The sequence below is a fragment of the Dermacentor albipictus genome, chromosome 5 (assembly GCF_038994185.2).
Source record: "Dermacentor albipictus isolate Rhodes 1998 colony chromosome 5, USDA_Dalb.pri_finalv2, whole genome shotgun sequence".
Lineage (NCBI taxonomy): Eukaryota > Metazoa > Arthropoda > Arachnida > Ixodida > Ixodidae > Dermacentor > Dermacentor albipictus.
Window position 1 is genome coordinate 117935910 of NC_091825.1, and position 14658 is coordinate 117950567.

Consider the following 14658-nt stretch of genomic DNA (forward strand, 5'->3'; position numbering starts at 1 on the left):
AAAACATGCTACTACCATATGTGCTTCCTGGTTCACAGCACCAAACGATGGGAACGTGTTCTGCGCAGCATGCTGATGACTAATCTCTTTCACATGCTGCTCCTTTGCACAATGCTGAGTGCATGTGTGCGTACATCAATTGTACTTTGTGGAATCAACTGCTTACCCTCTGTACACCCTTGTACAAGTTTTGACGCTTATGCCCAAGACATAGCTGCAATGCGATTTGTACTGAACGACTCTGAGCACACGTGCAATGCATGTGACTAAATTTTCTGAAGGTCGGTAGGAGCAACATGTGTGCTGATGCCTGTACATTCAACGCACAAAGTGTGCGGAATTTTTTTGTGCTCAGGGGTACATGCCCCGTCGGTGAAATCGGCGAGATTAAAACTGGTGTCACACGTACACTTCTGATCACGATCGAGGCCAATCCGGATTGAGCTTGATCCGGATCAAGTGTTGCTGCATGGTGATTTGCAATCGTGATCTTGTAGGATCCATATTCGGACAATCACGATCAGCCTCTTGACCGTAATGGCAGGCCGACGTCTGAGCCCTCTAGCACAGAATTTTGAAAATGGCAAAAAAAAAAGTGAGGACAGCTCAATGAAAAAACGCTTGTAAACCATTTCATCAGCAATTGTAAGCTGAAAAATTGAAATATTGTCAAAATTTGACCGTATTTTGCCAATCTGAATTTGTAGCCAAGGCATTATGCAGTTCTGAGAATTGCAGTTCTGATCTGCAGAGGATAACTTTATCCGGATCATTAGACTGTGTAGCAGCGACCATTGTTGATCGTGATCAGAAGCGTATGTATGACACTGGTATAGGTTGGAAGCTGCCGAGCTGGGACGGAAACGAGCGCCAGTCGAGGAGGGCACCTGGAGATGGAGAGGAGTAGCGAGGCAGAGAGGAGGAGGAGCATCATGAAGGAGGAGGGCAGGTGTTGGTGTGCTGGGTCAATACCTCCTAGATAGCACAAGGTCGATGCATTTTCGATCTGTGATGTCATGCTACCTTGTCAGACTGTCATACAATCTAATGGGGACGCTCCTGAGCAAGCCGCGGTGATTTTGACGTCACCGCTTTCGTCACACCGGGCGTGGCGATGGAAATTTCGGTCCACGTAACATGATGCCACGAAGCATAGTGCACAGGCCTGCTATCTAGGAGGCGCTGGCTGGGTTCACCTTCTCTGGCAGTTGTTATGGCTTCTGTGTGCACTATAGATGTACCGGGTTCGTCTGGCGATTGAGAGGCTAAATGCTGAGTGAGGATGAAGCAGCAACGCAAGTGGCGGCAGTCAGAGCTTGAGTCGACCGACCCGCAACTATGGGAATGTGGGTCACGCGCAAGCGTATGGGAATAGCACCGATACGATATGCTTGCGTGCAACTCGCATTCACAAAGTGAAACGTCACTATAATTCTTTGCTTTGATGCCCAGGCCAACAAGAAAATGCGAGGACACTGACTGAATGGAACACAACCAAAAGACAGCAGAACAATACACAGAGTGTTTGAAAAAAAAATACATATAATCTTGTTCAGTAACGCAGGTGGGAAAATGCTAAAGTCCAGTGTCAAGGAACAGTGCCGAACTTCAAGAGATGTAATGCACGTGGTTGCATGAGACATGTACAAGCCAGTTTTGGCACACAAAAGGTTTGCTGCACCACGCAGGGCACCCGCACACAGTACTATCAAGGCAGAGTGAAACTGCTGCTACTATGTACACATAACTACATTTACTGACTGCTCTTCCAGAAGTCAGTGGTCAGAGGAGGTGCCGTCATGGTGTCTTCTCGTAGTACAAACAACTTGTGCCAAAACACTTCCTTTTTTTATATATATCACACAGATACTAAGAAATAAAGTATGTCACAGCAGCAGTATAAAATTTGTCTATTTACATGCCATCATACCATACCTGTTAAGCAAACAAAGCAATTCGTTTTAGCTTCATGCAAAACTAATCAGCTGTTCCTTAAGAATGGCCTTCGTTTAAACATGCTTGAAATCCGACAAAAGCTGAGGAGGCTCAAGCATTGCATCTACATCGAAGCGGAAGTGTAGCTTGGGCCATGAGAAACAAACATACAGATACAAGCCAAAGCTGCCACATGAAAAGTTGAGACTCATCCCAGCGGCAAAACGGCGCAATTCTCAAGTGTGCAGGGCCCAAGCTTTTAAGACATAAGCAATAAGGCAAGACTAAAATAAAGCTGGCTAAATAAAACTAATCGTCACTTTTATTTAGTCTGGAACATTGAGTAACAGACATGGATGAACTTACGCAAGCTGTATGTTTTCTTTTCAGTTTGAGAACATTGTTGTACAAGCCTAAAGTTAAACGTAACAATGCAATAAAATGCTGCTTCCCTTTTATTTTACTTTCAAAACTATTTTTAGACTTTATAAGTGCACTGTCAATAGCGCCTCTCTTATTTTTCCTTTTTCTCAAGATGGAGAGATTCAACTGCAGAAGGCTAACAAATAAAGTAATTATATTAAACAAGTCTGTTCTATTTCAGACAAGCGAATGGTAAGATATATACAATTACTAAAATATAAATCGTAATTAGATATTTAGATTTAGTGTGCTGCAATAAGACACTATCATATATTATGACAGGCTCAAAAACTGCAATTTCGGAGGAAGAAACCGTGCTACATCATATTGCTGAGCTGATCACTAAGGGGTCTCTAAAAAGGAAACAACTAAAAACACTTTGGGCACTGTTCCCAGCATCCCGCACAACCAAGGCTTCACGTTCCACTCAGTAAACTGAAAGGTTTATGTCAAAAGGACAGCCATGATCCTAGGTTGTCAGCCTCCAGCATAGCAAAGCACAAACTAACTTCAAGATAATGCAAGACCGTCCTTAGACGCTGTTCCAATGATTGTACAAGAAAAAGATTGCACCGATTGCACCGATAGCTGAGGAAGTCACTGACTTGCAGCTCAAAGCTTTATGCCCTCTTAAGGCAGCAGGCCTTTCATTAGGTGGAAACTGGTGTTAGCAATCACTTCCTCATGCAGTAAATTAATAAAGAACTTCCTGCAATGTTACAGGTAGAATAACATGGTTACGTAACATGGGAAAAGAAGCTACAGCACCCAGCATCGCAACGGCATTTAATAAGAAATACAAGGAGTTATTTCAGAAATATTCATCACTTCATGCATCACATGGGTGTGAAAAAAAGAAATCCGGCCGAAGGGCACAGGATAAGTATCGCAATCTATGTTTCGCAAAAAAAGGGATCTAAAAAAAAAAAAAAAACAAGGGGCTGCGAAGTACACTTTTATCTACGCCTTATAACCGAATGCTTTACGATAAAACAAGCATCATACGCGTATTTCGTCACAAACACCATACCCAAAGCACCAGGAGCACTGCACCTGTCTCCATTCCGGCAGTTCAATTAATTAACGCAACTCAACATACAAACTGGCTTAAATTAGGGCTTGCCATAACAAAAAAATAATGTCACCATTACAGAATGGAAATACTGGGCAAAAAAATAAAGTATGTCCCAGATACAATCTGCACCACTTTCCTTTGCCAACAGAGGCTACCATAACATATAGATGTGCTTCCATGCTTCAGAGAATGATGTGAAACTAAAAAAAAAAGAAATGTACTTTAGTACCTCATGCAGTAGCTGACTTTAATCTCGCAATCTGCTCTGGCAAAGTCAAATGCCTCCTAGCCTTCAGCCAACATTTACCTCCGGTAACTTTAGTAATTGCTCACGAGCGGCCTTACATAACCACCCACAATCTTTGGTCAGGCCAAGCAATGCAGCACAGTTACAAAAGCGAAACACAACCACTGGAAGTCGTATGCCAGTGCATAGATGATGTAGCATTTCGTCTGGCTCTTGCTAACAGACCTGCCATTTTTTCGCTCTTTGATTGACGTGGCAATATGTACTGCGAATAATAACCCCCTCCAACTGAACTATACAGCCGTGACCAAAAAAGCACCACTACTACAAATGCGGCATTCACCTATCTACCATACGCGTTTCTTTACCCGCGCCTCAACTGTTTCGTATGTACAAATTACAGGAGTTGAGTCAAGAGGAGCATGACGCAGAAGTTCGTGCGACTTCACACTTCCTGAACAAGAAGTACAAGGAACTGGAGCAGTCAAGGATGACGCGGAGTCGGCGGTGACTCCGCCTGTCACGCCAACACGCCTGCGTTTTGGAGGACCTGCAGCTCCTGAGGCGTGTGGTGTTCAGAAAACTTGGCGTAGAATGGCTGCCGGGAAAGGCTGACAAGGAACTGGACGAGGCACGACTGGAGGTCCATGCACGAGATGGGATCGGCCATGGCGTCAGGGTCATCGCTGTCGTCATCACCGTCCGGGTCAAACACTGCATTAGACACAACAAGCCGAAACTCAGCAGTGCGGTACTTGTGGGCCGGCCATAGTGAATTTCACAACAGAGCAGCACAAATGGAAGAATGACAGGAGAGAGCACACAAACAGTACTTGTGCATTTCCTTTCTCCTGACTTTCAGTTTTTTTCATTGTTCCATCATGAATGCGAGCTATAGGTTGTCCAGCCACCTCTTGCTGGCTAGGATCTGGTGGCAAGTTGGGTTAATGCCAGTTTGAATGCATACTGCAGAGCAGAACAATAAAGCTCCTCTTCAAGAGAAAAGGCAAACTACACGTGACTCTAGGTCAATGACAAATACACCACCATGAAATTCCATTCGCTCATTTCCATGATTTTACAGCGGAGGCAAAAGTTTTAAAATAGAGAAGTTTTAGCATGTTTGTAAACATAGGACCTTTACAGAAGACTGGAGCCATGGACAATAGTAGAAACGCTAATAACGCCGTGTTGGAATGCTTTGTCCAACTACGGCGCGTTTGAAGTATTTTGCAAATGTTCTCATCGAAAAAAAGAAGGGGGGGGGGGCATTGAATGTTAATGACTGTTGCTACCAACACTTCACAACAACAAATAAGCAGATAATGGTAAGTCATGCAAAACAGCTCTGGTTAAAGTCTGCACCACAACATGGCACCACAAACATGGCAGCTCACCTAAACGTCTCTGGTAACTCTATATTTCCTAATAAATGATGCACTTAGAAACGAGTTAAAAGAGCGAAAGAGGCACCCCTTGAGAATTATTTTTCGGAGCACTGAGGCATAGCGGGCAGGTACAATTCAGTCTTATGGGCTTTGGGAATGCATGCGCATTCCGATATCTTCCCGCATTGCCGCGATGTCACAGCCAAAGCACCTCATTACCTCCTTTCTTTGAACTGGGGTGACTCCCTCTCCACCGGTCGGGAGAAGAGCAGTTCACTCGATACTTTTTTGTGTCTTCGGGCTGACAAGCTTGCGACTAGCCGCAACTCATCTCGGCCGCGAAAACCGCGGCACACCATTCCCCTGCAGCAGCTGGCATTTGTGAGTGACTGACCGCCCCAGGGCCTGAGCGCAGATTTATGCTAGGTGAGCCAAGCCATTATCAGCCTCATGTGTTTTCCTCATTTTGCGGTTTTTGCATCAGTCGCATGGTACACTTCCACTGCTGTGGCTTTGTTTTTTTCTGTTGTTGCCATTGCTGGTGTGGATAACTAAGGTGAGTAAATGCCTCAAGGTAAAGACTCGCCCTGTCCCCCTGGCCTGAAGCTGCCGTGGTCACAACTCGCTGCGAAATGTGGGTTAGGGTCACATCTCTGACTTTTAAGGCTGCTGCAAAAGTGCTAGCGAGTGACTGCTGCTCCACTGGCGTGGTGCAATCCAGATAAAGGTCGGATACACACACACGAATTTGAGCAACACCCCTATAGGGCAGGGCTTGTGTCGAATCCTTGGACTGTCACCAAGTAGCCAGACTCTCCATCTTACCATTCCATTTCACCTGCAATGAACTTACGTTAACACCTACCGCAGTAAAGGAGTACGACTCTTCGTACTCTGAAGTGTTCCTACGTTCGACCTCAACTCCACAAAGTATAAAACAGCCCCACGGCTCAACTGAAGTGATTACTGCACTTGGATAACAAGCCTCCACAAATTCTGAGCTAAAATTGTGTAACCAAGTGCTCTCAGCATCTACTCGTTACTTGAGGTGCATTCCTCAAGCAACTCCTCAGAGAGCCTTGTGATGGGCTGCTGAAATGAAGGGATGGCTTTGAAGTTGCTGAAGGGGCATTTCTTAATAAACTCCTTGTACTGTCCTACAACAAGGAGTTGCTGATGTAAAGGGGCATATTTCAAACCAGCTGCTTTGATCTGAACGGGCAATCCTCAAGGAACTTCTTGTAGTTTTCTATGACAAAGAGTTGCTGAAATGAAGGGGCACCTCAAGCAACTTCTTGCACTGTCCTACAACGAAGAGTTGCTGAGGTGAAGGACTACATCTGAAGCAGCTCGTTGGAGTTTCCTACAACGAGAGGCTGCTGACGTGAAGGGGCATATCTTGAGCAACTCCTTGAAAGATGCTGAAGGGGCATTTCTCAGGGGCCTCCGTGGTGTGTCCTACAACGAGGAATTGCTGAGGAGGTGTTTCTCAAGCAAATCTTCATCATAGGTATCTTAGAGGAACATTGCCGAAGCACAGTGTCTCCTTCAATTCAGAGGTAGTGCTGTCCTCAGTTAGTCAACCAAGAGGCTCAAGTCAAAGCCTGTTTGCAGAGATGAGTGTGAGGTAACTGAACACACCTGCATAGTCTGAGGCAGGTGCGAAGTGACGCATAATGTTCTCTGCAGCATCCCCTTCCATTTCTCCTTCTTCCTCCCATTCTTCATCCTGGAAAAAGTGAGAGAGAAAAAAAAAGAGAGAGAGAAAAGTCCACAATCACGATTACCAACTGCTCAGGTATTTGAGCAGTCATCTCAAGATTCTTCAAAAGGACATAAAAGGGGCAAATGTCATCAAGCCAAAGTGATATGTTATTTTATTTTCACTTATTTAATGCTTACTGCAGTACGAGGACCGAGGAGATGAGTGTACAACAAGGTACAAGACAAACATAAGAGCAGGAATACAACCTCAAGGAGTTTAAAAAGACAAAACAAAATCAAAATCAGTGATGTCCTAAGAAAAAAAAAAGGTCATTTCTGGAATGTTTCAGACAAAATCAATGGAATGAAAACGAATTCAACGAATGAGTTTAGAGTATTTTAACATCCTCAGTCATACGAACATTTACTGGTAAGGCATTCTATTATGCAAGAGCAAACACTAATTTCTAACGAAAAGGCCAGGGTGCTAAAGTACAGTGCTATTTGGAAGCTACGAGTGTGCTGTGACAGTCATGATAAATAGGGGCATAAATGTATACCTCAGAATTGATACTATTAAACTGACTTGAGAGAAGTAGAAATGAATTTTGATGAGAATGTGGACCACATCAAGCATTTTTGTCCGCAGTCCTGAACATAATTGGTGTTGAAATCAGGTGAATTGTAATATTATCTAACATTGTAGGATTCACTGAGCGTTTGTCTTTAGTATCCTGTGAACCCTCTATTGCATCTACAATTGGGAAAATATGTGAACACCATACCTCAGAATCATCCTCTTCCTTGTGCATCATTGCATGGTCAAGGCAATTGCTCAGCTCATGAATCATAAGCTTATATATTTTGACCAAGACTGGAATCTCTGTCCACTGGTCTGGATCTGGGAGTCACATTGAAGAAATTGTTAGGGGAAAAAAAAAGACTGTGAAATGCAAATACGAATTGCAGTGAAAAGGCAAATAAGTATTGCTTTGATATCACATGCAGATTGTACTTTCTACACACATTGCTGCTCACTATTCTATAAGCAAACAAAAAGTTGACATGTAGGCAGAGAGCTCCAAGCATAATTCATTAAAGACACTAAAGGCAAATATTGGGTTAAGCTAAAGTGATAGATTATTGCTCGAGAATCTCTAAGGCATCAATATTATAGCGGCGTCAATATTATCGCGAACAGAGCCATAATAAACGAGAAATTGAGGTAAATGCGGGACATGGGTAGAGACTTGCCCGGGACATTCAAGTACTTGCCCGATGACGAAAGCACTCCTCAGTTAAATTCTGGCACTAGCACTCAACCATTCTTTGCAAACAACATCCTTGTGTTGTATTATAAGATTAAATAAAATGCTACTTGTCCAGTTCTATTTTATTTTTAGAAAACAAAGCTCATTGAAATTACCCTTGACAACGAAGCGGGCGCTCGAAAGGTTTTGTTTTCGCTCGACTCTGCGCCGTCCACGCTTTTGCGTTTCAGTAGTTTTGTTATCGCGTACTGCTGCACTGGTTTTGCAGGCTCGCGAAACTAGCACAAATTGCGAGTAGCAGAGAATTCAACTTCCATGTGATGTTGCGAGATGCCGAGCAGTCTACACCACTTAGCCAAAAAGGAGCTGCAGCAGCGAATTCATCACTCTGTCTTGGCTCGGTATAGCTGTCTGTCGGGCGCTGTTTTATTCACTGACGGCAGCAAAGGGCGGTGATGACGTATGCAACGTCACCACTCCCCCAGTTAGGTGGCAGGCGATTTGAGTTTCGAAAAAGGTGCTCAAACCCTTCATATGTAATTTTCTCGTAAACTAAGTCTTTTCTTGGCATGAAACAAGCATTATGAGGTTTCTGAAATAATATTCAAACAGTCTACGCCGACTTAGTATTTGAATTTCGTGTCCCTTTAACCATAGAATAAACTGACATCACCACATTTTGATGATGTGTGATGCGCATTTGTCTGTATGACAGTTGAACATGGAACAGTACCCTGGCCTTGACTGTTAGAAAATTACAGTTGGGTATTATAAATGTGAAGCTCTGTAGGCAAACCCTCCCGGACCTTGATGAGTGTGGCTGCTTCCACTGTCTCGTAAAATAGCTGACACACATGGCAGCATCCACATAATGAATCAGCTTATATGTAGTCCCATCTGTACTGCCCCTACAGGTGTCCTTGTGGCCGGCTCTGTACTCAGCGGAATCACCTAGTGTAACAACGAACAGCACCTAAATAACCTCAGTGCAACAAATGTTTGCCTTCAAGAGCATGATTCCTTTACTAAAGTGAAGCTTTCTATGTCTTCTTCCCCAGAATTTGTTGTGTCTGCTCGGTCAGCCTCTTGCCGAGCAAGGTAGGCCAGTCTTGGAGAGAGTGGGACAGTAAACTGGGCTGATCCCAGAGATGGCATGATAAAAAGTGGGTAGATCCCAGAGATAGTGTAACCTGCAGTCGCGTAGTTCACGTAATGGGATTTTCCACATCTTGCGAATTTCCCAGGCTGGCACCGAATTGCTTTGCTGCAGAATGCGTTGCAGAAGATTCACAGTTTTATAGCATTTAATTATCTGCTTCTTGCAAAAGCTTCATTTTACATGGATTTGAAAATGTGCATTGAACCTGCATAAATTTGTATACTGTTGTGTCTATAGTTCCTACGCTTTCCTTGGAGGTCTCATTTTGGTTTTAAAGATAAGCCATAAAGGGAAAGAAATGCGAAGAAGAAAGGGTGAGGAAGCATTATCTTGTTTTTGTCAGCAAGTGTTCAGCAAGTGTTGCACACTCAGTGCTGTACGTGTGGGAGTGTTGCCATGGTGCACAAGCCCGAGTTCCACAGACTGGGGTGATTTGTTTGAACTGCATCGTGCGACTGCTTCATCACTTCAATGTAAAAGAAATGGTTGGCTGTCTGATCTTGCACTACAAATTTGAGATGAACAAACACTTCGATATCAAAAGCTTCCCAAGAGGGAACAGAACTTGATGCACACACGTTCTCCGATGTCCGCCATCACAAAACTGATACAGTCAGTGACAGAGGCTCAAAATAATGCAGTGAAGTGAGCGTACGAAACATTCCACAAAGACGTTGCTGGCTGGGAACTGGTGGAGACAATTGTGTAGTATGCATGCCTAGATATTAACTTCCTAAACGTTTCTGTGAAGACCTTTTCGTTATTTTTCACTCCCTGCTCAAATAGTTGATGAAGGGTACAAGCGAGAAATAGAAGCCGCGTTGTAAAGTCAGTTGACAAAAAAAAAAGAAAAACCTTGTGAAGAGGAAGTTCTGTACGTACTAGCAGCACTCTTCGACCTCGTCCGAATGCCTTCGTTCATGTTGAACACTCTGTCCCCCTTGACATTGATGTTCACCAAACGAGAGTCGTTAGTCTGAATTCCATGCTCCAGAAGCTTGCATAATGCCAGTATGCTGCAAGTGGTTGGGGTGGGGGTAAGAAGCATATGTGAACACACAGGACGCCCTTGCTAGAAAACGAATTGTCAATAGTCAGTGGTGCGCAGATCATGTATTGTTCATTATTGCAAAAAACATGAACGGACAGGTATAAGTGAAGAACACAGTACGAGCGCTTACTAACAGCTGAAAAGCTTTTATTTGAAAGTGACTGCGCATGTATCAAAATCTTGATATATAGTAAAACCTTGTTGATTCAGATTTCGTGGGACCGAAAAAAATATCCAAATTAAAAGAATACTGAATAATTGAGGGTACCAAAAAAACATAAACAAATACTTACTACATCAACTTTTTTATTTGGTGAATGACTGAGCAAATCCTGTTTCTATTTTGCACAAAAGCAGTCGGAAAGATGCAATTTCCGTCACCTCGTGACTGATTAGCGCTCACAGCACTGTAGGCCTTGCAAGTTCGCAGTGCGGCGCCAAAGAACACAAACACATCTTTCTCTGAGACATGGTTATCACTACCGTGCAATTATTTTTCCGCCAGTGAGCTGGTCCCCAAAAGATTGTCCGCCCATCTTGATGTAGCCAGTGCTCTTCAGCCTCGACAGCTCTGCAGCGAGTCGAAGCGAAAATGTTTGCCGCAACCACTGCAGATGAAACCATGGCTGCTATTGACGCATCGACGGTAACCATGCTGTTTTGAAGGCGCGGGGCCAACGCGCACGCCGTATAAAAACAAAACAACTGCTTGATGCAACAACTGCAGACGAAACCGCAGTCGCTGTTGACACTATCATGGATAGCAATTACGCAGTTTTCGAAGGCGTGCGCCCGACGCACACACTGAGTCATAACAAAAATACCATTTATTTGCTGCAGCCGCTAAAGATGAAACCACAGTCACTATCAACACAATCATGGATGGCGACTACGCAGTTACGGTGGCCTACGCGGTGTTATATGCAGTGGTAAACGCGCAAAGGGCTTCGAAGGCTTAACACTTTCGGGACCGGCCCATAGGCCATCGATCCTATATGATCGACGGTTTTGCGCGCACTGCCCCGTTCAAATTTCCGCGCGCTTGGACATGTAGCTCCATCTAGGAGGTCGTCAGGAACTAGACTCTCGGTTTCGGCATAGTTTCTTTCATTTCCAGCAGGTGGCGATACGCGAGAGAGAATTTTCTCGATTGCGGCGGCGGCGGACGCAGTGGAAAATGGCGTCGTGCTCGCGTCCGGTCGCTCGAAAAGAACGCCGTCAATCGCGCGATTCCGCTGCTTCGGCAACGGATTTTTTTGATGAACCGAGCAGCGAAGAGTCTGAAGACGACTTCGGCAGCTCCGATTTTATTTCGGACTCCGATTCGGATGATGATGAGCCACGGACTTCATCTAGTAGCCGAAGGTGAGTATAGTTCCACATTCATTTCTTTCTGGAGTAGGTGAACGGGCTCGCTATATGTTCTCATTATTTTATCTTTACTTGATAGGGTCTCAACAAGCTACGGCAATGATCTGCTGCCGCCAGCGCAGAAGCGGATTGAGTTTTCGCCGCGACGGAAACCTGGCGTGTACTTGGACGCAGAAGTGGGCGTGGCGCTCAGAAGCGGATCAAAGAAATTCTTGACTGCTCTGGACTTCTTTCTTCTGTTTTTCTCGATGAATGTGATCGAAACAATTTGTGACAACACGAACAAGTATGCTTGGACTCACATTTTGGAAAAACCAACGCATGCTTGTTCCGATGGATCTTGGGAAGAAGTCACCCCAAGTGAAATGCTAAAGTTTATCGGACTCGTAATTTACATGGGCGTTGTGAAGGTTCCTCGGCTGAAGCTGTATTGGAACGTAGGAGATCTGTACAGCGGTCTGCTCCCACCAGGGATCATGCGGCGACGCCGGTTCATAGCTCTACTCGCAATGTTGCAAGTTGCAGACTTGGACGATGTCACTCAAAGTTCAAGAGGAAAGCTCCGATACATGTGGTGGCTCCTGCAACACATGAACGAAGTGTCAGTGAATCTTTTCCAGCCACATCGCGATCTTTCCGTGGATGAGCGCATGGTGAAATCGAAAGGGCGGTCAGGCATCCGACAGTATATCAAAGATAAAGTAACAAAATGGGGCTACAAGCTGTGGGTCCTAGCTGACCCTGGCACCGGATATACTGTGCAGTTTAGTGTGTATACCGGTAAGCGTGAGCAGCCAGGGCCCCATGGCTTAGCTTTCGACGTAGTTTGCCAGCTGTGTCACAGATATCTTGATCAGGGCTACAGGATCTTTATGGACAATTTTTACACTTCTACTAGCCTGTTCAGTCATCTTTTCAGGCGAAAAACATTGGCTTGCGGAACCACACGCAAGGATCGCCGAGGATTTCCTGCCGAACTGAAGGATGCACGGTGGGAAAAAAAAGCTCGACGTGGCGACATTCGATGGTTGCGCGATCAGAACATCCTGTACCTTCGGTGGAAAGACCGGCGTGTTGTCAACATGATGAGCACGGTTCATACTGCAAATGACACGGTCACCGCAAAAAGAAGGGAAAGAAGGCAAAACTCCTGGACTCAGATATCTATAACAAAGCCTCTGTTGATCCATGATTATAATGCTGGCATGCTAGGCGTAGATAAATCGGATCAAATGATTGGATATTATAATGTTCTCATGAGAAGCGTACGGTGGTGGAAGACTCTGTTCTTCCACTGCATCGATATTGCATGTGTGAACAGTTTTGTACTCTTTCAAGCTCACCGCACATTGCACCCAGAGATTCCTGAGCTGGCACGCACTGCCGGGTTTGACCACCTAGCTTTTAGAGAAGAGCTCATTCGGCAGCTTCTGAATCTTGACGGTGCCAAGCAAGCACACACGCCTCCACCACCCGTCGCAAAACATGCACTCCACAAGCCGGAAAAAGTGGCAAAACGCAGAAACTGCAAGCTGTGCTATGAGCAGAAGAAAATCGAGCTCAAAACTAATGTCTTTTGCAGCACATGCCAAGTTCACTTGTGTTTTACGACTGCCCGGAACTGCTTCGTCGAGTGGCACAAGAACCGTGGGACCTGAGTGGCTGACCACTGGTGCAAGCTAGATTTCACACAAAAAAAAAGACAGTTGTAGATACGCGTGCCAAATTTTCACAAGCAAGAAAGGAGGCATTGTAGCACATTTTGTATATCTTGAATTTTTTTTATTATGTTTTTCCACTTGTATATCCATGACTTTTCCAACTTTTTTATGTTGTTCTTTCAGCAAATCTTGAATTTGAGATTTTTTAAAAAATATTATATATCACTTTTAAGTCTAACCTTTCTTTATGCATGAAAGACCATCTAATTAGCTACATTTTGATAAACATTGCAGCAATATAGGGTAATGACTATTCGTAATAAAAAATAATTTTTGACACCCATCAGAATTGCCTGTTTTTTCCCCGGTCCCGAAAGAGTTAAACAGGGATCAAGCGTTGCTGTCATTCACATACGATTTCGGTGAATGCTATTTGCGGTGCACATTTACAAAGCTTGGCACTCATCGATCTCCAAAAGTTGTCCGAATTAACCAATGTGCGGCCAAACACGTCCGAATTAACGAGTTTGATTGCATTAAATAATGCAAACACTTGCAGGGTCCAGAGGACGAGTCCAAATTATCCAATTTCACAAGGGTTGAATTAATGAGGTTTTACTGTACATGTAAATTCAAAGACTAACTTTTCAGTTGTTATTAAGGTCTCGTCCTGTGTTCCTCACTCGTCTCTGTCCATTCATGCTTTTTGAAGCGATGAAAGCTCACCAACTTGTAATCAACAGTTTTAATCGTGTAGCGTGTATGACGACTCAGATGAGTGAAGTGCCATCAGCAAAATAAAAATAGAAAAAAAAACTACAAATTAGGGCATGTCTCAGGCATGGCTGCTTTAAAGACCAGTGTGCAAACCCCATGCCAACCTTTTATAAGTTGCCAGATTTCTTTACGCCAGATTTCAAAGCATGTCAGTGTCTCAGATGCTAGCATATGTGGAGGCAAAGATAATACTGGCACGTGTACTTGTTTATCAGCTGACCAGGTTTCATCGTCTAACAAACGTTATCGCTCAATGCAGGACGCACCTGCATGTATCGGAAGTTTCTGGCATGTTATCGATGGTTCTGTCCATTGTCTGTTGTCACCGAGCCTTGTGTAATCCGATTGCATGTATGCGCAACGCAAATGGTGTATAACTTTCTGGAAGACACGCAGGCACCAGCGATTACTCTGGAAACTTCGATGACTAACATATAAAACCCGACGCGTCTGACCTGGTCTTCAGATTTTGTCGATCGCCGACCGCGTCCGCGTCACCGCTATTGCTGTGTTTGAGTGTAACTTGCTTTTGTGGACACAAGTTGACCAAATAAAAAGTTACTTTTGTGATTCACAGTTTCACCGCTGCATTATTC

General features: G+C 44.3%; 1 protein-coding gene across 1 annotated transcript in view; it reads right to left on the minus strand.

Moving 5' to 3' along the window:
• Positions 1–1521: 1521 nt before the first annotated feature.
• The window catches only part of Ipo9 (Importin 9), a 55865-nt gene continuing 42728 nt past the window's right edge, over positions 1522–14658 (minus strand). Inside the window, exons 22-25 of the mRNA XM_065449521.1 lie at positions 10085–10218; positions 7558–7673; positions 6710–6797; positions 1522–4394 (exon numbers count right to left, since the gene is read on the minus strand). Coding sequence (XP_065305593.1) covers positions 4201–4394; positions 6710–6797; positions 7558–7673; positions 10085–10218 — 532 coding nt within the window. The 3' untranslated portion in view covers positions 1522–4200. The remainder of the gene's footprint in view (positions 4395–6709; positions 6798–7557; positions 7674–10084; positions 10219–14658) is intronic.